The sequence below is a fragment of the Oryx dammah genome, unplaced genomic scaffold (genome assembly GCF_014754425.2).
Source record: "Oryx dammah isolate SB20612 unplaced genomic scaffold, SCBI_Odam_1.1 HiC_scaffold_25, whole genome shotgun sequence".
In the NCBI taxonomy this organism is placed as follows: domain Eukaryota; kingdom Metazoa; phylum Chordata; class Mammalia; order Artiodactyla; family Bovidae; genus Oryx; species Oryx dammah.
In genome coordinates, this window is record NW_024070209.1 from 60,864,135 (window position 1) to 60,887,557 (window position 23,423).

The window sequence follows — 23,423 nt, forward strand, 5'->3', positions numbered from 1 at the left end:
GTGTTATTCACATAAACTAAGACATGGAAACAACTTAAATGTTCCTCAATGACATTTACCTGGTAAAGAAGAGGTTGTATGTTTGTTTAAATTACACACAATGGAATATTATTCAACCATGAGAAAAAGGAAATCCTGCCATTTGTGCCCACTTGGATGGATCATGAAAACATTATAAGTGAGACAGAGCAAGTCCATATCACTTACATGTGGATCTTAGGCTCATCTTGTAGAAACAAAATTACTGATGGTTACTAGGGAGGGAGGGGTAGCGGGATGGGGAGATATTGGTCAAAGGGTGCACATTTCCAGTTATAAGATGAGTAAGTTCTGGGGATCTAATGTACAACATTGTGATAATAGTTAATAGTGCTATACTGGTTTATTAAAAATCACTAAGAGTAGAGTTTAAGTATTCCTCACAACAAAAACAAAATGGTAATTATGTGATGTGATGGAGGTGATAGCCAACACGATAGTAATCACATTGCCATATATAAATATCAAAAATGCATCATGCATCTTAATTTACACAATATTATAAGTCAATTGTATCTCATTAAAATTGAAAATCATTAAAAAGAATATCACAGAAAATAAGGTCATAGGAATATATATTAATAAAAGATGTGTAAGACAATTATGAGAAATTGATGAACATCACTGAAGAAGGTTCAAGGCCTGACAAAAGGAGATAGGTCCCAAATTCATGACAGGGATATTCATTATAAGGATGACAATATTAGCTTAATGCAGTTTCACTTGAAATACCTGTGAAGTTTTCATGAAACTTGACAAGCTAATTCTCAGTGAAGTTCATATGGTTAGGAATAGGGCAGGAACAGCTTAGGAAATTTTGAAGAAAAGGTAGAGGATGTCCTATTAGGTAACAGTTTTGTGAAGAAAAATAGTCTGGACTGGTACAGGGATATACAAAATCTCTATTTTTCAGAGACTGTCCCCCTGGAAAACCATCTGATCACTGACCTGTTTTTTTTTTTCTTTCATTTTCTCCTTTTCCTGTTTTAATTTTGTATTATAACTCTTTATGCATTCACGTATTCATTCATTCAACAAATACTTACTGAGTTACTTATTGTGTGAAGGTCTACACCATGTGCACCCATCCCTTTCGTAACATGCCCCCAAATAATGGCTCCTTGCCTCCCTGGTGAGTCCCAGCTTTTCTGAGTTTACCCACACTTTTCTGAGTTGCCACACTCCAGCCTATGTCTGCAACAGCCAATCTAATCCCAGGTCTGACAGCTGAAGCCTGAGCTTCAGCACCAAGCCTTCACCCACACTGATGGCCTAGCATCTGCCCCTAATGTCCCAGAAGTGCACAGACCCTTGTTGTCACAAGACCTGCAAGAGGTCACCAACCAGTGTCCCGAGAGTGTGCAGGCCACTGCTGCCACTATGAGACCTGCAGGAAAATGATAATTGCTGCCCCCATTGTCCTAGGCTCACCCCTCATGAAAACACCAAAATCACAACCAACTGGTAAACAACCATTGACAAAAGAGATTGGAACATACCAAAAAAGATATTTTACATCCAAAGACAAAGATGCCACAACTAGAAAGTAGGATGAGCACTTCAGTCAAATCCCATATCCACCAGGTAGATGATCCATAAACTGGAAAATAATTATATTCCAGAGGTTCACCCATGGGAGTGAGAGTTGTGAACCCCATATGAGGCACCCCAGCCTCAGGATCTGGCATTGTGAAGATCCCCTAGAGCATGTGGCTTTGAAGACCAGTGGGGCTTGAGTGCAGGAATGCCACAGGGCTGGGGGAAACAGAGTTCACTCTTGAAAGGTGCACACAAGGTTTCATGTGCATGGGAACCAGCACAAACCAGTGACTCCATAGGAGCCAGCGTTAAACCTACCTGCAGGTTTTAGAGAGTATCCTGGGGAAGCGGGGATCAGCTATGGCTCACTGTGGGGGTAAGAACACTGGTGGCAGAGGCCTCAGGGAATACTGATTGGCATAAAGTCGCCATTTTGGCACCAAAACCTGGCTACAACCAACAGCTGCAAGCTCCAGTGATGGGATGCCTCAGGCCAAACAACCAACAGGGTGGGACAGAGCCCCACCCATCAGCAGATGGGTTGCCTAAAGTTGTAGTGAGCTCACAGCCATCTATAAACACACCACCTGACATGACCACCAGAGGCAGAAGATCCAGCTCAACCCACCAGTGGGCAGGCACTAGTCCTTCCTAATAGGAAGCCTGCACAAGCTCCTGGACCAGCCTCAACCACCAGGCAGCAGACATGAGAAGCAACAGGAATTATGACCCTGTGGAAAGGAAATCACAAACACAGAAAGTCAGACAAAATTAGATGGTAGAGATGTATGGTCCAGCAAAGGATAAGATAAATATCTAGAACAACTAATAGGCAATCTACCTGAAAAAGAACTGAGTAATGAAAGTAAAAATGCTATAAAATTTGGAAAAAGAATGGAAGTACAAACCAAGAAGATACAACACAGGTTTAATGAAGAGCTGGAAGACTTAGAAATGAACAATATATAGTAACTGAAAGGAAAAATTAAGAGGGACTCAACAGCAGAATAAATGAGGCAGAAGCACAAGTAAGTGAGCTGGAAGATAGAGTGGTGGAAATCACTGCTGCAGAACAGAGTAAAGAAAAAGGAATGAAAAGAAATGAGGACAGTCTCAGAGACTTACAGGATAATATTAAATGCACCAACAGCGGCATTATAAGGTTTCCAGAAACAGAAGAGAGAGAGGACCTGAGGAAATATTTGACAGTTATAGACAAAAACTTCCCTAACATGGGAAAGGAAACACTCACTCCAGTCCAGGAAGTGCAGAGAGTCTCAGGCTAGATAACCCAAGGAGGATATTAATTAAACAAAGGCCAAGACATATTAATTAAACAAGGAAAAGACAATCAGAACATATATTAAATGCAATGAAATAAAAGCAACAAATAACATACACGATAATACCCTTGAAGATATCAGATAATTTTTCAGCAGAAACTGCAGGCCAGAAGAGAGAGGCACAACATATATAAAGTGATAAAAGGGGAAAATCTACCCCTTTTAAGAATACCCTACCAAGCAAGGTTCTTGTTCAGATTTGATGGAGAAATGAAAGGGTCTATATTTATAGATAAGGAAAAGCTAAGAGAATTCAGCACCAACACCAAACCAGCCTTACAATAAATGCTAAAGGAATTTCTCTAGGTGGAAAAGAAAAGGTCACACTTAGAAATAAGAAAAAATTATGAATGGAAAAGCTCAGAGATAAAAGCAAATATACAGTAAAGATAAGAAAGCATCCACAGACACATATGACACATATGCAGTCACGAGGAAAGTACAAATGCAGAATATTGGAAATGCATTTGAAATTAAAATGCAACTTTAAGCAATCTTTATACATATATATAGACTGCTATATTAAAACCTCATGGGAACCACACTCCAAAATTCTACAAGAGATAAAATTTTACCACAGATACAGACACGATAAAGAAAAAGCAGTCCAATACAACACTAAAGATAGTCATCAAATCCCAAGAGGAGAGAACAAATCCAAACAAAAAATGACAATAAGAACATACATATGACAACCACCTTAAATGTAAATGGATTAAATGCTCCAACCAAAAGACCACAGACTGGCTGAATGGATACCAAAAAAAAAAAAAAAAACAACCAACCAACCCTCATATACATGTATCTACAAGAGACCTACTTCAGATCTAGGGACACATACAGGTAGAAAGTGGGGATTAAAAGAAATCATGGATAGCAATACTCATATCAGACAAATAAGCTTTAAAATAAAGACTGTTATGAGAGATAAGGAAAAACTACATAATGATCAAGAGATCAATTCAAGAAGAAAATATAAAAATTGTAAATATACATGTACCCAACATCAGACTTCCCTGATGACTCAGCCAGTTAAGAATCTGCCTGCAATGTAGGAGATACAGAAGACGTGGATTCAGTCCCTGGATTGGGAAGATTTGCGAGATGCGGAAATGGCAACCTACTCCAGTATTGTTGCCTGGGAAATCCCACGGACAGAGGAGCCTCGGGGGTTACAGTCCATCGAGTCACAAAGAGTTGGACTGAGCTCTCTCATGTCCGACTCTTTGAGACACTATGGACTGACTGTATTCTTCCAGGCTCCTCTGTCCATGGGATTCTCCAGGCAGCAATACCAAAAGGTGCCATTTCTTCCTCCAGGGCATCTTTCTCATCTAGGGATTGAACCTACACCTCAAGCATTGGCAGGTGCATTCTTTATCACTGAGCCACCAGGGAAGCTCCTGGAGCACCTCAGCACATATGGCAAATGCTAACAGCTATAAAAGGGGAAATGAACAGTAACACAATAGTGGGGGATGTTAACACCCACTTACATCAATGGAAAGCTCTTCTAGGCAGAAAATAAGTAAACACAGGCTTTAAATGACAGACCAGATGGACATAATTGATATACCTATGGGACACAGCAAAAGCACCTCTAAGAGGCAAGTTCAGAGCAATAAAAATGCTACATCAGGAAAAAAGAAAAATTCGAAATAAAGGACCTAATCTTATACCTAAAGCAACTAGAGAAAGAACAAACAAAGCCCAGAGTTACTAGAAGAAAAGAAACCATAAAGATTGAAACAGAAGTAAATGCAATAGAGAATAGAACAAGAGAAAAGATCAATGAAACTAAAAGCTAGTTTCTCTGAAAGGATAAACAAAATTGATAAACCTCTAGGAAGACTCAAGAAAAAAAAAAAGGAGATGGCTCAAATCAATACAATTAGAAAGGAAAAAGAAGGTACAGCTGACATTCCAGAAATGCAAAGGACCATAAGAGACTAAGCAATTATATTCGAACAAAACGGAGAGCCTAGAAGAAATGGACACATTCTTAGAATGGTTAACCTTCCAAGACTGAACCATGAAGAAATAGAAAATATGAACAGACCAATTACAAGTACTGCAACTGAAAATGTGATTTTTTTAAAAAAAAAACTGCTAACAAAAATTCCAGGACCAGATTAATTCAATCAAACATTCAGAGAAGAGTTAACACCTATCCCTTAGAAAATCATCCCCAAAATTGCAGATAGAACACTCTCAAACTCATTATAGGCCACCATTACACTGATAACAAAACCAGACAGATACCACACAAAAAAAGAAAATTTCAGACAAGTATCACTGATGAATGCAAAAGTCATCAACAAACTACAAGCAAACCAAATCCAATAAAAGGATCATACACCATGATCAACTGGGGTTTATCCCAGGGATACTAGGATTCTTCAATATCTGCAAATCAATCAGTGTGATACACCACATTAAGAAATGAAGAGTAAAAACCTTATGATCATCTCAATAGCTGCAGAAAAAAGCTTTTGACAAAATCCAACACCCATTTATGATAAAAACTCTATGGAAAGTGGGCATAGAGGGAACCTACCTCAACAATGAAGGCCATATATGACAAACTCACAGCTAAAATTCTCAACACTGAAAAGCTGAAAGCATTTCATCTAAGAACAAGATCAAGAAAAAGATGTTCATTCTCATTACTTTTATTCAGCATACTTTTGTAGACCCTAACCATGCAATCAGAAAAAAAAGAAAAGTAATTCAAATTGGTAAAGAAGTAAGACTGCCATTGTTTGCAGATGACATGATACTATACATTGAAAATCCTAAATGTGTTACCAGAAAACTACTAGAGGTTATAAGTGGGTAAGTTTCAGGATACAAAGTTGATAAACAGAAATTTCGTGCATTTGGGATTAATATTACACACTACTATATATAAAATATATAAATAACAAGGACCTACTGTATAGCTTACTCCTTGGAAGAAAAAGTTATGACCAACCTAGATAGTATATTCAAAAGCAGACATTACTTTGCCGACTAAGGTCTGGCTAGTCAAGGCTATGGTTTTTCCTGTGGTCATGTATGGATGTGAGAGTTGGACTGTGAAGAAGGCTGAGCGCCGAAGAATTGATGCTTTTGAACTGTGGTGTTGGAGAAGACTCCTGAGAGTTCCTTGGACTGCAAGGAGATCCAACCAGTTCATTGAGATCAGCCCTGGGATTTCTTTGGAAGGAATGATGCTAAAGCTGAAACTCCAATACTCTGGCCACCTCATGAGAAGAGTTGAATCACTGGAAAAGACTCTGATGCTGGGAGGGATTGGGGGCAGGAGGAGAAGAGGACGACCCAAGGATGAGATGGCTGGATGGCATCACAGACTCAATGGACGTTGAGTCTGAGTGAATTCCGGGAGATGGTGATGAACAGGGAGGCCTGGCGTGCTGCGATTCATGGGGTCACAAAGAGTCGGACACGACAGAGCAACTGAACTGAACTGTATAGCTCAGGGAACTCAATATTTTATAATAATCTATATGGGAAAATATCTGAAAGAGAATGGATATGTGTATATGTATAACTGAGTCACTTTCGCTGTACACATAAAACTAACATAACATTGTTAACCAACTATACTCCAATATAAAATAATTTAAAAAACAAAATTTCATTCAAAAACTAGACATTTAAATAATATTTAAACATTATAAATATTCAATAAATGGATGCTGAATTTTGTCACAGGCCTCCTTTGCATCTATTGAGATAATCATATGGCTTTTATTTTTCAATTTGTTAATGTGGTGAATTACATTGATTGATTTGCGGATATTGAAGAATCCTTGCATCCCTGGGATAAAGCCCACTTGATCATGGTGTATGATCTTTTTAATGTGTTGTTGGATTCTGATTGCTAGAATTTTGTTGAGGATTTTTGCGTCTATGTTCATCAGTGATATTGGCCTGTAGTTTTCTTTTTTTGTGGCATCTTTGTCAGGTTTTGGTATTAGGGTGATGGTGGCCTCATAGAATGAGTTGGGAAGTTTACCTTCCTCTGCAATTTTCTGGAAGAGTTTGAGTAGGATAGGTGTTAGCTCTTCTTGAAATTTTTGGTAGAATTCAGATGTGAAGCCATCTGGACCTGGGCTTTTGTTTGCTGGAAGATTTCTGATTACAGTTTCAATTTCTCTGCTTGTGATGTGTCTGTTAAGATTCAACATCCATTTATGATAAAAACTCTCCAGCAAGCAGGAATGGAAGGAACATAACTCAACATAATAAAAGCTATATATGACAAACCCACAGCAAACATCCTCAGTGGTGAAAAACTGAAAGCATTTCCTCTAAAGTCAGGAACAAGACAAGGGTGCCCACTTTCACCGCTACTATTCAACATAGTTCTGGAAGTTTTGGCCATAGCAATCAGAGCAGAAAAAGAAGTAAAAGGAATCCAAATTGGAAAAGAAGAAGTAAAACTCTCACTGTTTGCAGATGACATGATCTTCTACATAGAATACCCTGAAGACTCCACCAGAAAATTACTAGAGCTAATCAGTGAATAGAGTAAAGTTGCAGGATATAAAATCAACACAGAGAAATCCCTTGCATTCCTATACACTAATAATGAGAAAGTAGAAAAAGAAATTAAGGAAACAATTCCATTCACCATTACAAAGAAAAGAATAGAATACTTAGGAATATATCTACCTAAAGAAACTAAAGACCTATATACAGAAAACTATAAAACACTGATGAAAGAAATCAAAGAGGACACTAATATGGAGAAATATACCATGTTCATGGATTGGAAGAATCAATATAGTGAAAATGAGTATACTACCCAAAGCAATCTACAGATTCAATGCAATCCCTATCAAGCTACCAACGGTATTTTTCACGGAACTAGAACAAATAATTTCAAGATTTGTATGGAAGTACAAAAAACCTCGAATAGCCAAAGCAATCTTGAGAAAGAAGAATGGAACTGGAGGAATCAACTTGCCTGACTTCAGGCTCTACTACAAAGCCACAGTCATCAAGACAGTATGGTACTGGCACAAAGACAGAAATATAGATCAATGGAACAAAATAGAAAGCCCAGAGATAAATCCACACACATATGGACACCTTATCTTTGACAAAGGAGGCAAGAATATACAATGGAGAAAAGTCAATCTCTTTAACAAGTGGTGCTGGGAAAACTGGTCAACCACTTGTAAAAGAATGAAACTAGATCACTTTCTAACACCACACACAAAAATAAACTCAAAATGGATTAAAGATCTAAACGTAAGACCAGAAACTATAAAACTCCTAGAGGAGAACATAGGCAAAACACTCTCCGACATAAATCACAGCAGGATCCTCTATGATCCACCTCCCAGAAAATTGGAAATAAAAGCAAAAATAAACAAATGGGACCTAATTAAAATTAAAAGCTTCTGCACAACAAAGGAAAATATAAGCAAGGTGAAAAGACAGCCTTCAGAATGGGAGAAAATAATAGCAAATGAAGCAACTGACAAACAACTAATCTCAAAAATACACAAGCAACTTATGCAGTTCGACTCCAGAAAAATAAACGACCCAATCAAAAAATGGGCCAAAGAACTAAATAGACATTTCTCCAAAGAAGACATATGGATGGCTAACAAACACATGAAAAGATGCTCAACATCACTCATTATTAGAGAAATGCAAATCAAGGCCACAATGAGGTACCACTTCACACCAGTCAGAATGGCTGTGATCCAAAAGTCTGCAAGCAATAAATGCTGGAGAAGGTGTGTAGAAAAGGGAACCCTCTTACACTGTTGGTGGGAATGCAAACTAGTATAGCCACTATGGAGAAGTGTGGAGATTCCTTAAAAAATTGCAAATAGAACTTCCTTATGACCCAGCAATCCCACTGCTGGGCATACACACCGAGGAAACCAGAATTGAAAGAGACATGTGTACCCCAATGTTCATCGCAGCATTGTTTATAATAGCCAGGACATGGAAACAACCTAGATGTCCATCAGCAGATGAATGGATAAGAAGGCTGTGGTACATATACTCAATGGAGTATTACTCAGCCATGAAAAATAATACATTTGAATCAGTTCTAATGAGATGGATGAAACTGCAGCTGATTATACAGAGTGAAGTAAGCCAGAAACAAAAACACCAATACAGTATACTAACACATATATATGGAATTTAGAAAGATGGTAATGATGACCCTGTATGTGAGATAGCAAAAGAGACACAGATGTGTAGAGCAGACTTTTGGACTCTGAGGGACAGGGAGAGGGTGGGATGATTTGGGAGAATGGCATTGAAACATGTATAACATCATGTAAGAAACGAATCACCAGTCTATGTTTGAGGCAGGATACAGGATGCTTGGGGCTGGTGCACGGGGATGATCCAGAGAGATGATATGGGGTGGGAGGTGGAAGGCGGGTTCATGTTCGGGAACTCATGTACACTCGTGGTGGATTCATGTCAATGTATGGCAAAACCAATACAGTATTGTAAAGTAAAATAAAGTAAAAATTAAAAAAAATAAATATTCAATAAATATATAACTTAATATACTTAAATATAACGTGGTAACTCTGGAAATAACTTTTCTCTAAGGTTTGTTGTTGCTATTTGTTGTTTGTTTGGTAACCTTTTTAAACTGAATCTGCAGTCTATATCCTTTGCTGTGTGCAGCCAGTGAAATTTGTTTTCAGTTACCTTAAGAATCACCTATAGATGAACACAATTTCAACTTAAACATCCATATTGTACTATTTACCTAAGCTTAATTCTTTTTTTTAAAGACACTGTATTCACAGAAAAAGTAATTCAAATTAACCAACCATGCCCTACAAATGTAAATAGAAGTGATACCAAATAAGCATTGATGAAAACAAAAAGCACTTTAAAAAAACAGCATTAAATCTTACCAACTCCAGAGGTTATTGATTCCGCATCAATATCACTAGCTCTCCTTCTTGCCACTTCAGCTAGTGCTAGTTCTCCTTTATCTAGTGCAAGGTAATGGATGTCCTTTGGAAATACAGCAAAATAAAAGATTAATCCAAAATGAATCTTAGTCAAGTTACAAAGGAGATTTTGAAAAAAAGCACTTACTGTTCAGATTACAAAACAGACATGGCTGATGAACATTCTTTTTTATATTTTAATTTTCTCAGTTTGCTAGTACAAGCAAATTTTCTTGAATTGCAAATCCTGGCTATAACTAGTGGCAGTTATTTAAATAAATAACTTTAGGGAAAAAGACAAGCTGTTAAAAATGTTCAATATACTCAGTTTTATCAGGGAATAAAAATCTTAGTTGCTGTTTTCTACAATGAAATTTTACTATCTCAGATATCTTCAAAATTCAGTTGTTCATTATGATAAGCAGTTTACAAGGAATATTATTACACAAATTGTCTCTGATATTTATGCACTTGGCACATATTATTTTGTTAATATTATTAATACTACTATTATCTTGAATTCATTCAGTCAACAGATAATCAGTGCCTATTAAGTGCCAGGCATTGTTGTGGAAAGAGAGGTCAATTATAGTACCATTTCTCAACAAGCTTTGAGTCCAGTAGGGAAAAAGACGACTGTAAACAAAAGCTAATAACTTAGTGTGATGGGTTTTATGGTAGAGTTAAGAATGGTATGGAACCAAAGAGGAGGAACTGATCCTTGATCTGTGGTTTGAAGGATAAATAAGAGTTATACTAGAAGGGAAAATGGAGGTAAGCCAACAGAAAATGAATGGTATCTGACACATGTATGTAGAGAAGATTGAAAAACCACAGTTCTATCAGGCAGTAACAGGTCTTTCAATATGGAAGGAATGTTTGATGTGTGAGAGAAAATAGTGGAAACTAATTCTAAACCAGTAGACAGAGCTACTAAAAAAGACTTAGAAATCTTTGGTACACAAAATGATCATTGGAATGAGAATTTTATTGCAATAAAATGGTAAAAAGAACATGAACAAGTTTTCAATGATGAAATATAAATGGCCTATAATCATGAGCTATCAGGGCTTTCCTGATAGCTCAGTTGGTAAAGAATCTGCCTGCAATGCAGGAGACCCCAGGAATTCCCTTCAATTCCTCGGTAGGGAAGATTCGCTGAAGAAGGGATAGGCTGCCCACTCCAGTACTCTTGGGCTTCCCTTGTGGTTCAGCTGGTAAAGAATCCACCTGCAACGCAGGAGACCTGGGCTTGATCCCTGGGTTGGGAAGATCCCATGGAGAAGGGAAAGGCTACTCACTCCAGTATTCTGGCCTGGAGAATTCCATAGACTGTAGTCCATGGGGTTGCAAAGAGTTGGACACAACTGAGCGACTTTCACTTTCATAATCATGAAAAGATATTTTACTTTCCCAATATTCAAAGTTGAAAAATATAATTTCAGACTGCACAAGTGTTTTTAAAGTTGTTACTTACTGGTTGCAAAGTTTGGGGGGAAAACAGGTGTTTACATTTACTGGGGATATAGACTTTATAGCAGGGGTTGGTAAGCTATGGCTTACTAGCCAAATATAGCCTGGCTTTTATACAGTCCTTGAGTTATCAATGCTATTTACCTAGCATAAGGCCTTCCAGATCCATTAATGTTGCTGCAAATGGCAAAAATCTCATTCTTATTTAGGGGTGAGAAGTATTCTGTTTGTGTTTGTGTATATATGTGTGTGTGTGTGTAGTCTTCTTTATCCATTCATCAGTTGATGGACACTTAGGTTACTTTTGTATCTTGGCAATTGTAAATAGTGTTGCTATTAACACTGGGGTGAATGTATCTTTTCAAATAAGTGCTTTTGTTTCTCTCAGATGTATACTCAGGCATGGAATTGCTGGGTCACAAAGCTATGACAAATTTAGACAGCATATTAAAAAGCAGAGACATCACTTTGCCGACAAGGTCCATCTAGTCAAAGCTATGACTCTGCCAACAGTCGTGTATGATCCGAGAGCTGGACCATAAAGAAGGCTGAGCAATGAAGAAATGATGCTTTTGAACTGTGGTGTTGGAGAAGACTCTTGAGAGTCCCTTGGACAGCAAGATCAATCCTAAAGGAAATCAACCATGAATATTCATTGGAAGGACTGATGCTGAAGCTGAAGCTTCAGTACTTTGGCCACCTGCTGTGAAGAGCTGACTCACTGGAAAAGACCCTGACACTGGGAAACATTGAAGGCAGGAGAAGAAGGGGATGACAGGATGAGATGGTTGGATGACATCACTGACTTGATGGACACGAGTTTGAGCAAACTCTGAGAAATGATGAAAGACAAGGAACCTTGGCATGCTGCAGTCCATGGGGTCTCAAAGAGTTGGACACAACTTAGTGACTGAACAGCAACAATGGTAGTTCTATTTTAGTTATTATGAGAAAACTCTATGCTGTTTTCCCCAATTTACATCCCCACAGTGTATGAAGATTCCCTTTTTTCTACATCCTTGCCAGCATTTGTCATTTGTATTTTTTGATGATGGCCCTTCCAATAGCTGTGAGATGATATCTAATTGTGGTTCTGATTTGCATTTCCCTGATGATTGTACCTCTTTTCATGGGTGTCTGCATTTTCTTAAATTTTGAAAAACTGTTCACTTCCTCTGCCCATTTTATAATCAGGTTGTTTCTTTTTTGATGTTCAGTTGTGTGGACTAAGTATATATTTTGGATATTAACCCCTTATTGGTCATATTATATGCAAATAATTTTTCCCATTCAGTAGTTTGTTTTGTTATTATACTAAATGAAATAAGTCAGAGAAAGACAAATACTAGATGATATTACTTATATGTAGAATATAAAAAATACAATTAGCAAATATAACAAGAGTAGACTCACAAATACAGAGAACAAACTAGTTACCAATGGAGAGGAAAGAAGGTCATGATAGGCATAAGGGATTGAGAAGTATAAACTATTAGGTATAAATTAGGCTACAAGGATATATTATATAACAGAGGGAATATAACAAATATTTTATAATAAATATAAATAGAGTTAACCTGTAAAAATTGTGAATCACTATATTATATATATATATGGAGCTTCCCTGGTGGCTCAGAGGTTAAAGCACCTGCATGCAATGCGGGAGACCTGGGTTCAATCCCTGGGTTGGGAAGATCCCCTGGAGAAGGAAATGGCAACCCACTCCAGTATTCTTGCCTGGAGAATCCCATGGACGGAGGAGCTTGGTGGGCTACAGTCTGTGGGTCGCAAAGAGTCGGACATGACTGAGCAACTTCACTTCACTTCATATTATATATAGTATATATAGACTAGTACTATATATAGTGTGTATATATATGTAGTACTATAGTATACTATACTATATAGCTATATAGTATATATATATATAGCATATATATAGCATATATGTATATTTTTTATTTTATTTTTACAAAGTCCCTAATAGTATATACTATATTGTATATATATAGTATATAGTATACATAGTATATATATTGTATATATATACTATAGTATATATACTATATATACTGTATATACTGTATATATTATATAATATACTGTACACTATATATACTGTGTATACTATATACACTATATATTATATACTGTATATACTATATACACTATATATTATATACTATACTATATACTATATATAGTATATATATATCTATACTATAGTATATATATACTATACTATATACTGTAGTATACTATACTATATAGACAGCAACTATACTTCAATTTTTATTTTATTTTTACAAAGTCCCTAATGCCTTTTATTTCAGTAAAAGAAATCTATTTATATATTTCCCTTCTTTTAAAGTTCCCCATTTGTTGTAAAATCAATTTACACAGTTTTTCTAAAGGTTACATTCAGCTAACTCAACAACCCACCACTTACTAGTCCTGTAAAGTTCAGGAATGATGGACATGACAGGGGGCTCTGGAGTCCAATGGCCTGGGTTTAAGCCTGGCTTTGCTGTCACTAGTTAGGTGAGCTTCAACAGCTTGCTGAATTTCTTCAGGCATCTGCCTCATTTATAAAGGAGGTCACAGTATTTTAGGAGAGTTATGAGAATTATGTAAGGGGCTTTGCTGGTAGCTTAGATGGGAAAGAATCTACCTACAATGCAGGAGACACAGGTTCCATCCTTAGGTTGGGAAGATCCCCTGGAGAAGAGAATGGCTATCAACTCCAGTATTCTTGCCTGGAGAATTCCATGGAGAGAGGAGATGTCGGGCTATAGTCCATGGGTTGCAAAGAGTCAGACATGACTGAGCAACTAACACTTTGACACATATAAGGCTTACACAGTGCGTGGCACAAAGTCACTAGTGATTATCAAATTTTACCTGTGCCCATTCTATTATGTTTAATCACATGAAGGGCCAACATCCACTTTTTACTGAGAGATGCAAAATACAGATGTAGAACAGTAAAGCACAGAATGCAATAATTAAAACATGTTGATGTATGGCAAAACCAATACAATATTGTAAAGTAAAAAAAAAAGTACACCTTTGTACACATATGCTTTTTGTACACAGATTTTCTCTAAAAGAATGTGCTATACTATACTATATATATATAGACAGCAACTATACTTCAGTTTTAAAAAAGACCAGTGTTTACATTTTTAAATGGCTGAAAGAACTGTGTTAAACCACTCAAGTCTGTATGGCTCTGGAATTAGCTCACCATGCAGACTTGAAAATGTTTCAGTTTGAAACTACAAGCCAAATAGTACTTATTGTGAAACATACATTGTGATAAAGTTTTTCAGTGAAAACTAACATTGTTTTGACTTGCAAGTAATACCAGGCTGTGTTACACACCTTCTGTAAAAATTAAAAGTTAAAACCGTCAAAAATTAAAAGTGAGATCTCCATTCTTACCCAAAGTCCCAGCAATATACTTCAGTCCATGGCATTTTTCAACCTTGATACAAGTGCCAAGGAAATGTCCATAGTTCAAACTCTATCTAATGGTGCAATTAAGGGGAGTAATTAATTTACAATGTACTAACATATGAAAAGGCAGTCTCAATTCAGTTCACTTGCTCAGTCATGTCCAACTCTTTGCAACGTCATGAATTGCAGCATGCCAGGCCTCCCTGTCTATCACCAACTCCTAGAGTTTACTCAGACTCATGTCCATCGAGTCGGTGATGCCATCCAGCCATCTCATCCTCTGTTGTCCCCTTCTCCTCCTGCCCCGAATCCCTCCCAGCATCAGGGTCTTTTCCAATGAGTCAACTCTTCACATGAGGTGGCCAGAGTATTGGAGTTTCAGCTTTAGCATCAGTCCTTCCAATGAACACCCAGGACTGATCTCCCTTAGAATGGACTGGTTGGATCTCCTTGCAGTCCAAGGGACTCACAAGAGTCTTCTCCAACACCACACTTCAAAAGCATCAATTCTTCAGTGCTCAGCTTTCTTCACAGTCCAATTCTCACATCCATACATGACCACTGGAAAAACCATAGCCTTGACCAGACGGACCTCTTTTGACGAAATAATGTCTCTGCTTTTTAATATGCTATCTAGCCTGAGGTCAGGGGCAGCGGCTGAGAGGAGCTACCCCACACCTGAAGTCAGGGGTGGCGGCCGAGAGGAGCAACCCCACATCCAAGGAGCGGCGGCTGCGTGGGCGCAGGAGGGCCGAGAGGAGCTACTCCACGTTCAAGGTCAGGAGGGGCGGCCATCAGGAGATACCCCTCATCCAAGGTAAGGAGCAGTGGCTGTGCTTTGCTGGAGCAGCTGTGAAGAGACACCCCATGTCCAAGGTAAGAGAAACTCAAGTAAGATGGTAGGTGTTGCGAGAGGGCATCAGAGGGCAGACACACTGAAACCATAATCACAGAAAAGTAGCCAATCTGATCACACGGACCACAGCCTGGTCTAACTCAATGAAACTAAGCCATGTTGTGTGGGGCCACCCAAGATGGGCAGGTCATGGTGGAGAGGTCTGACAGAATGTGGTCCACTGGAGAATGGAATGGCAAATTACGTCAGTATTCTTGCCTTGAGAATCCCATGAACAGTATGAAAAGGCAAAATCATAGGATACTGAAAGAAGAACTCCCCAGGTTGGTAAGTGGCCAATATGCTACTGAAGATCAATGGAGAAATAACTCCAGAAAGAATGAAGGGATGGCACCAAAGCAAAAACAGTACCCAGTTGTGGATGTGACTGGTGATAGAAGCAAGGTCCGATGCTGTAAAGAGCAATATTGCTTAGGAACCTGGAATGTCAGGTCCATGAATCAAGGCAAATTGGAAGTGGTCAAACAAGAGATGGCAAGAGTGAACATCGACATTCTAGGAATCAGCAAACTAAAATGGAATGGAATGGGTAACTTTAACTCAGATGACCATTGTATCCACTACTGTGGGCAGGAATCCCTTAGGAGAAATGGAGTAGCCATCATGGTCAACAAGAGTCTGAAATGAAGTACTTGGATGCAATCTCAAAAACGACAGAATGATCTCTGTTTGTTTCCAAGGCAAACCACTCAATATCACAGTAATCCAAGCCTATGCCCTGACCAGTAACACTGAAGAAGCTGAAGTTGAATGGTTCTATGAAGACCTACAAGACCTTTTAGAACTAACACCCCAAAAAGATGTCCTTTTCATTATAGGGGACTGGAATGCAAAAGTAGGAAGTCAAGAAACACCTGGAGTACAGGCAAATTTGCCCTTGGAGTATGGGATGACACAGGGCAAAGGCTAATAGAGCTTTGCCAAGAAAATGCACTGGTCATAGCAAACACCTTCTTCCAACAACACAAGAGAAGACTCTACACATGGACATCACCAGATGGTCAACACTGAAATCAGATTGATTATATTCTTTGCAGGCAAAGATGGAGAAGCTCTATACAGTCAGCAAAACAAGACCGGGAGCTGACTGTGGCTCAGATCATAAACTCCTTTATTGCCAAATTTAGACTTAAAAGGCAGTCTAGTCTAGTCTTTAGCTAATAGAGTTCTAAAAATGCCTTCTGATCAGTGAATATGTGCAATTAACCATACACTCATATCATATATATCAATATTTGGCAGTAGTTGTCTATGAGGAAAGAAATTTGCAAAATGAAAATAAATTTCACCATAGATCAGTATCCACAGATAAATATTTACAATGGATTTTGTTGATAAGGAATAGCACCTTTCAACTCTTATTCCCCCAAAAGAACTCCATTATTTACATGTGTAGAACTTCATTATGAAAACTGTACTCAATTATTAGATTTTTAACTTTATAAAAAATATTTATGGAAGTTTTCTATCATACTCAATTATTACATTTAAAATTTTGTTTTATCAATAAAGATCTATGGAAATTTGTTTTCTCAAGTACCTATATAATAACCTCAATTTTGCTTCATGACCCATAAACCTATACTATTTGCTATTTGGTTCTTTATAGAAAAAGTTTGATGATTCCATATTTAATTAATATATCAGAATTTAAAATTAGCATATATATACTTTTGGAAACTCTTCCTAAGGAAATGATGTGATCAATCTTATGTCCAAGATTGGTGAGAGTCAAAAGAAAAGAGAGCAATCAAGCCAAAAATCAAATTATCCTCCAATTAAAAATAAAATTAAAACAGATTGGTGCTGACAGCAATACTTATTTTTTCTTACAAAGGAATTCTACATTTATTTACCAAAAATATTACATCTACCTTTTTTGCATATAATATATAACATTATACAGTTTTTGAGGGGCAAACTCCCTAGATCAGTAGGTGCCCAATATGCCACTGGAGAAGAGCAGAGAAATAGCTCCAGAAGGTATGAAGAGGCTGATTTAGCCAAAGCGGAAACAACACCCAGGTGTGCATGTGTCTGGTGGTGAAAGTAAAGTCCAATGCTGTAAAGAAAAGTACTGCATAGGAACCTGGAACGTTAGGTCCATGACAAGGTAAATTGAAAGTGGTCAACAGGAGATGGCAAGAGTGAACATCAACATCTTAGCAACAGTGAACTAAAATGGACTGGAATGGTTAAATTTAATTCAGATGACAATTATATCTACTATCGTGGGCAAGAATCTCTTAAAAGAAATGGAGTAGCTTTCATAGTCATCAAGAGTCCAAAATGCAGTACTTGGGTACAATCTCAAAAATGGCAGAATGATCTCTGTTTCCAAGGCAAACCATTCAACATCATAGTAATCCAAGTCTATGCCCCAACCACTAATGCCAAAGAAGCTGAAGTTGAATGGTTCTATGAAGACCAACAAGGCTTTCTAGAACTAACACCAAAAAAAGATGTTCTTTCTTCATCATAGGGACTAGAATGCAAAAGTAAGAAGTCAAGAGATACCTGGAGTAACAGGCAAGTTTGGCCTAGGAGTACAAAATGAAGCAGGGCAAAGGCTAACAGTTTTGCCAAGAGAAGGCACTGGTTATAGCAGACACCTTCTTCCAACACGAGAGACGACCACACACAAGGATATCACCAGATGGTCAATACCAAAATCAGACTTATTATATTCTTTGCAGTCAAAGATGGAGAAGCTCTATACAGTCAGCAAAAACTAGACCGGGAGCTGTCTGTGGCTCAGATCATGAACTCCTTATTGCCAAATCAGACTTAAATTGAAGGAAGTAGAGAAAACCACTAGGCCATTCATGTATGACCTAAATCAAATCCCTTACAGTGGAAGCAACAAATAGATTCAAGGGATTAAATCTGATAGAGTGCTTAAAGAACTATGGATGGAGGTTCATGACATTGTATAGGAGGCAGTGATCAAAACCATCCCCAAGAAAAAGAAATGTAAAAATGCAAAATAGGCTATCTGAGGAGGCCTTACAAATAGCCAAGAAAAAAATAAAAGTGAAAGGCAAAGCAGAAAAGAAAGATAAACCCATTTGAATATAGAATATCAAGGAGAGATAAAACCTTCCTACGTGATCAATGCAAAGAAATAGAGGAAAACAACAGAATGGGAAAGACTAGAGATCTTTTCAAGAAAATTATGATACCAAGGGAACATAACATGCAAAGGTGGGCACAATAAAGGACAGAAATGGTACGGACCTAACAGAAGCAGAAGATACTAGGAAGAGATGGCAAGAATACACAGAAGTGTACACAAAAGGTCTTAATGACTCAGATAACCACAATGGTGTGATCACTCACCTAGAGCTAGACATCTTGGAGTGCAAAGCCAAGTAGGCCTTAGGAAGCATACTATGAACAAAGCTAGTGGAGGGGATGGAATTCCTGTTGAGGTATTTCAAATCCTAAAAGATGATGCTGTGAAAGTGCTGCACTCAATATGCCAGCAAATTTGGAAAACAGCATTGGCCACAGGACCAGAAAAGATCAGTTTTCATTCCAGTCCCCAAGAAGGGCAATGCCCAAGAATGTTCAAACTACCAAATAATTGCACTCATTTCACATGCTAGCAAAGTAATGCTCAAAATTCTCCAAGTCAGGCTTCAGCAGTATGTGAACTGAGAACTTCCAGATGTTCAGGTTGGATTTAGAAAAGGCAGAGGAACCAGAGATCAAATTGCCAACATCTGTTGGATCTTAGAAAAAGCAAGAGAATTTCAGAAAAACATCTACTTCTGCTTCATTGACTACACTTTGACCATGTGGATCACAACAAACTGGAAAATTCTTCAAGAGATGGGAATACCAGACCACTTGACCTGCCTCTTGAGAAACCTGGATACAGGTCAAGAAGCAACAGTTAGAACAGGACATGGAACAACAGACTGGTACCAACAGTAAAAGGAGTACGTCAAGGCTCTATTTTGTTACCCTGCTTATTTAACTTATATGCAGAGTACATCATGGGAAATGCCAGGCTGGATGAAGCACAAGCTGGAATCAAGATTGCTGGGAGAAATATCAATAACCCCACATATGCAGATGACACCCCCATTATGGAAGAAAGCCAAGAGGAACTAAGGAGCCTATTGATGCATGTGAAAGAGGAGAGTGAAAAAGCTGGCTTAAAACTCAACATTGAAAAAACAAATATCATGGCATCTGGTCCCATCACCTCATGGCAAATAGATGGGGAAACAATGGAAACAGTGACAGACTTTATTTTCTTGGGCTCCATAATCACTGCAGATGGTGACTGCAACCATGAAATTTAAGATGCTTGCTCCCTGAAAGAAAAGCAATGATAAACCTAGACAGCATATTAAAAAGCAGAGACACTGCTTTGCTGACAAAGGTCCATATAGTCAAAGCTATGGTTTTTTCAGTAGAAGGACTGATTCTGAAGCTGAAGTTCCAATATTTTGGCCACCTGATGTGAAGAGTCAACTCAAGGGAAAGACCCTGATGCAGGGAATGATTGAAGGCAGGAGGAGAAGGGATGACAGAAGATGAGATGCTTGGATGGCATCACTGACTCAATGGACATGAGTTTGAGCAATCTCTGGGAGATGGTGAAGGACAGGGAAGGCTGGTGTGCTGCAGTCCATGGGGTCACAGAGTTGGTATGACTGAGTGACTGAACAACCACAATGAGTTATCAAAGGTACCAAATATTATCTAGTTCTAGTTCTTACTGAATTCTTACTGAGTACAGAAGTGTTATTTTCTCAACCTGCTCAAATATCTATTCAGTTATTGCAAAGGCTGTTAGATATTTGATCAGGGTTACATAGATGCTTCGGAGAAGGCAATGGCACCCCACTCCAGTACTCTTGCCTGGAAAATCCCATGGACGGAGGAGCCTGGTAGGCTGCAGTCCATGGAGTCAGGAAGAGTCGGACACAACTGAGCGACTTCACTTTCTCTTTTCACTTTCATGCATTGGAGAAGGAAATGGCAACCCACTCCAGTGTTCTTGCCTGGAGAAACCCAGGGATAGCGGAGCCTAGTAGGCTGCCGTCTATGGGGTCACACAGAGTCGGACACGACTGAAGTGACTTAGCAGCAGCAGCAGCACATAGCTGCTTTGGTATTGTCTTAATACTGAAAAGTATTAGCTACTTCAAATATCTTATGGATGAAGGGACAGCATTTACAATCTACTGATTGATTGACTTACTAAGCTCCAATAGAAATCTTGTCACTTTAAGTCAGAAACAATATACTCAGGGAATCTTATCAACTAGAATAAGATGGAAATTATACACCTAAAGTACATATTTAATATTTTTTCAGAGATTTTTCTTTTCTCTGAACACCATTTGGTAATTTAGGAGTTTGGTCATATTTTTAGGAAAGCAAAGTTTTAGTGTAGAATGTGTCAGTTTGGTATTTCAAGTAAGGTACCTAATGGCAGCCTTTGTATGGGAGAGTTGTCCTTTATAAATAATGTCTTTTCTAGGTCTAATTGATAAAATTTAATTTTGTTAAATTGGCTCAGGATATGAAGAGATTTTAAACTGACAGCAATACTTAAAACAATAAAAAATCAGAAACAACTTAAATGTACATCAATGGAAAAAAATCATGTTGTTTTTATAATCCAAGAATGCCATGATGCTTTCATAATAGATCTTTATATTCAATAAAGAAATTAGCAGTAATTTAAAAATATATCGCCATGTTCAATTTGCTAGTATATTATTTAACATTTTGGCAACTTTTTAAAATTTGAAGTATGGCTGCTATATAGTATTATATTAGCGCATCTATAGTCTTAGAAATTCCATCACCTTACTTACACTTGACTGCTGACAAGCCTCAGCTTATATCAAGGTTATAGTAGCCATACAGAATAAGTTAAAGTGGCCTCTTTTCCCTATCTTTTCATCTCTGGCAAAATTTTTATATGAGTCTTCACTGAAAATAAGCAAAGCATATACACTGCCCTTAAGAAAAAACTACCATCCATTAGTAAGTGACATAAATGAACATCTGTTTAAAATACAGACTATATACCTGCTTATGGCTGAAAAGACTATAGATTATAAATATATCAATTCTGACCCAAAATAACATGTAAACTTTAGTAGAATTCCAATCAAAATTCCCGTAAGATTTTCCATGGAACTTGACAAGTTGATCTTAAAATTCACTTGTGAAAGTAAATGGTCAAGAATATCTAAGACTTATTCTAGTTAACATTAAGACTATATAAAAGCATTAGCATATGAATCAAAGAAAGTTACCCGTAAAAAATATCCCCTTTTTTGGTGAGTTACTAATGTTAGTTCTTCATGTTTAACAGTGATGTAAGTGTTGACGATGAGATCTCTGGTCCACGAATTATTTCTGGAACATGTTCTCTGCCTCTCACTCCTCCTTATTTCTGTGATTTCTATTAATTATTTAATTCTTATTGGAAATCTGGGTCATTAATTTCAAGAAGGTAATAAGGCTTAACAGGTCTTGAGGTGATATTGTATCTGTACCATGATTTTCAATTCTTAATATTTCTGTGGGCCTTCTCACTATTTATATATCTGAATGTAGTTTTTAGTAAGATGCAGTAGACAGTATATTTCTGTAACTCCATGCCTCTCAGTGTGAGTTCATGAATCTTTATAGCCTGAAAAAACACATCTATTAATAATGTCTAGTATCTATATTACCTCTCAACCAGCTATCTTCTGGCTACATTTGTTTTAACTTTTAGATAGTTTTAGAGTTGCAATTTAGTTAAAATGTTGGATATAATTAAAATAAGCTCATATATCCCTGGGAAATAATTCTAAAAGAGTCAAAAAAGTAAAGCCACTTGGTTATATATTTCATTTTCATGTCTTTTACTTGTTTCTTAAGTGAACAATGCAAAAGAAATGTCAAAAACAATAGAATGGGTAAGACTAGAGATCCTTTCAAGAAAGTTAGAGATACCAAGGGAACATTTCATGCAAAGATGGGCACAATATAGGACATAATGGAAGCAGAAGCAATTAAAAAGAGGTGGCAAGAATACACAAAAAACTATACAGAAAAAGTCATAATGATCTGGATGACCACAATGGTGTGGTATGTCACCTACAGCCGGACATCAGAGTGTGAAGTCAAGTGGGCCTTACGAAGGATTACCATGAACAAAGCTAGTGGAGGTGATGGAATTCCAGCTGAGCTATTTCTAATCCTAAAGGATGATGTTGTTAAAATGCTGCGCTCAAAATGCCAGCAAATTTTTAAAACTCAGCAGTGGCCACACGACTGGACAAGGCCAGTTTTCGTTCCAATCCCCAAAAAGGGTGATTGATGCCAAAGAATGTTCAAGCTACCACACATTTAAACTCATTTCACATGCTAGCAAGGTAATGCTCAAAATCCTTAAAGCTAGGCTTCGACAGTATGTGAACCAAGAACATCCAGATGTACAAGCTGGATTTAGAAAAGGCAGAAGAACCTGAGATCAAATTGCCAACATCCCTTGGATTATAGAAAAAGTAAGGGAATTCAAGAAAAACATCTGCTTCTGCTTCATTGACTACAGGAAAAGGCTTTGACTGTATGGGTAACAACAAACTGGAAAATCCTTCAAGAGATGGGAATACCAGATCACCTTACCTGCCTCCTGAGAAATCTGTATGCAGGTCAAGAAGCAACAGTTAGAACCAGACA

General features: G+C 37.7%; 1 protein-coding gene across 1 annotated transcript in view; it reads right to left on the minus strand.

Moving 5' to 3' along the window:
* Positions 1–23,423, minus strand: part of LOC120851330 (WD repeat containing planar cell polarity effector) — a 211,973-nt gene that overhangs the window by 14,120 nt on the left and 174,430 nt on the right. The window contains exon 13 of the mRNA XM_040224029.1: positions 9,833–9,935. Within this exon, the coding sequence (XP_040079963.1) occupies positions 9,833–9,935 (103 nt within the window). The remainder of the gene's footprint in view (positions 1–9,832; positions 9,936–23,423) is intronic.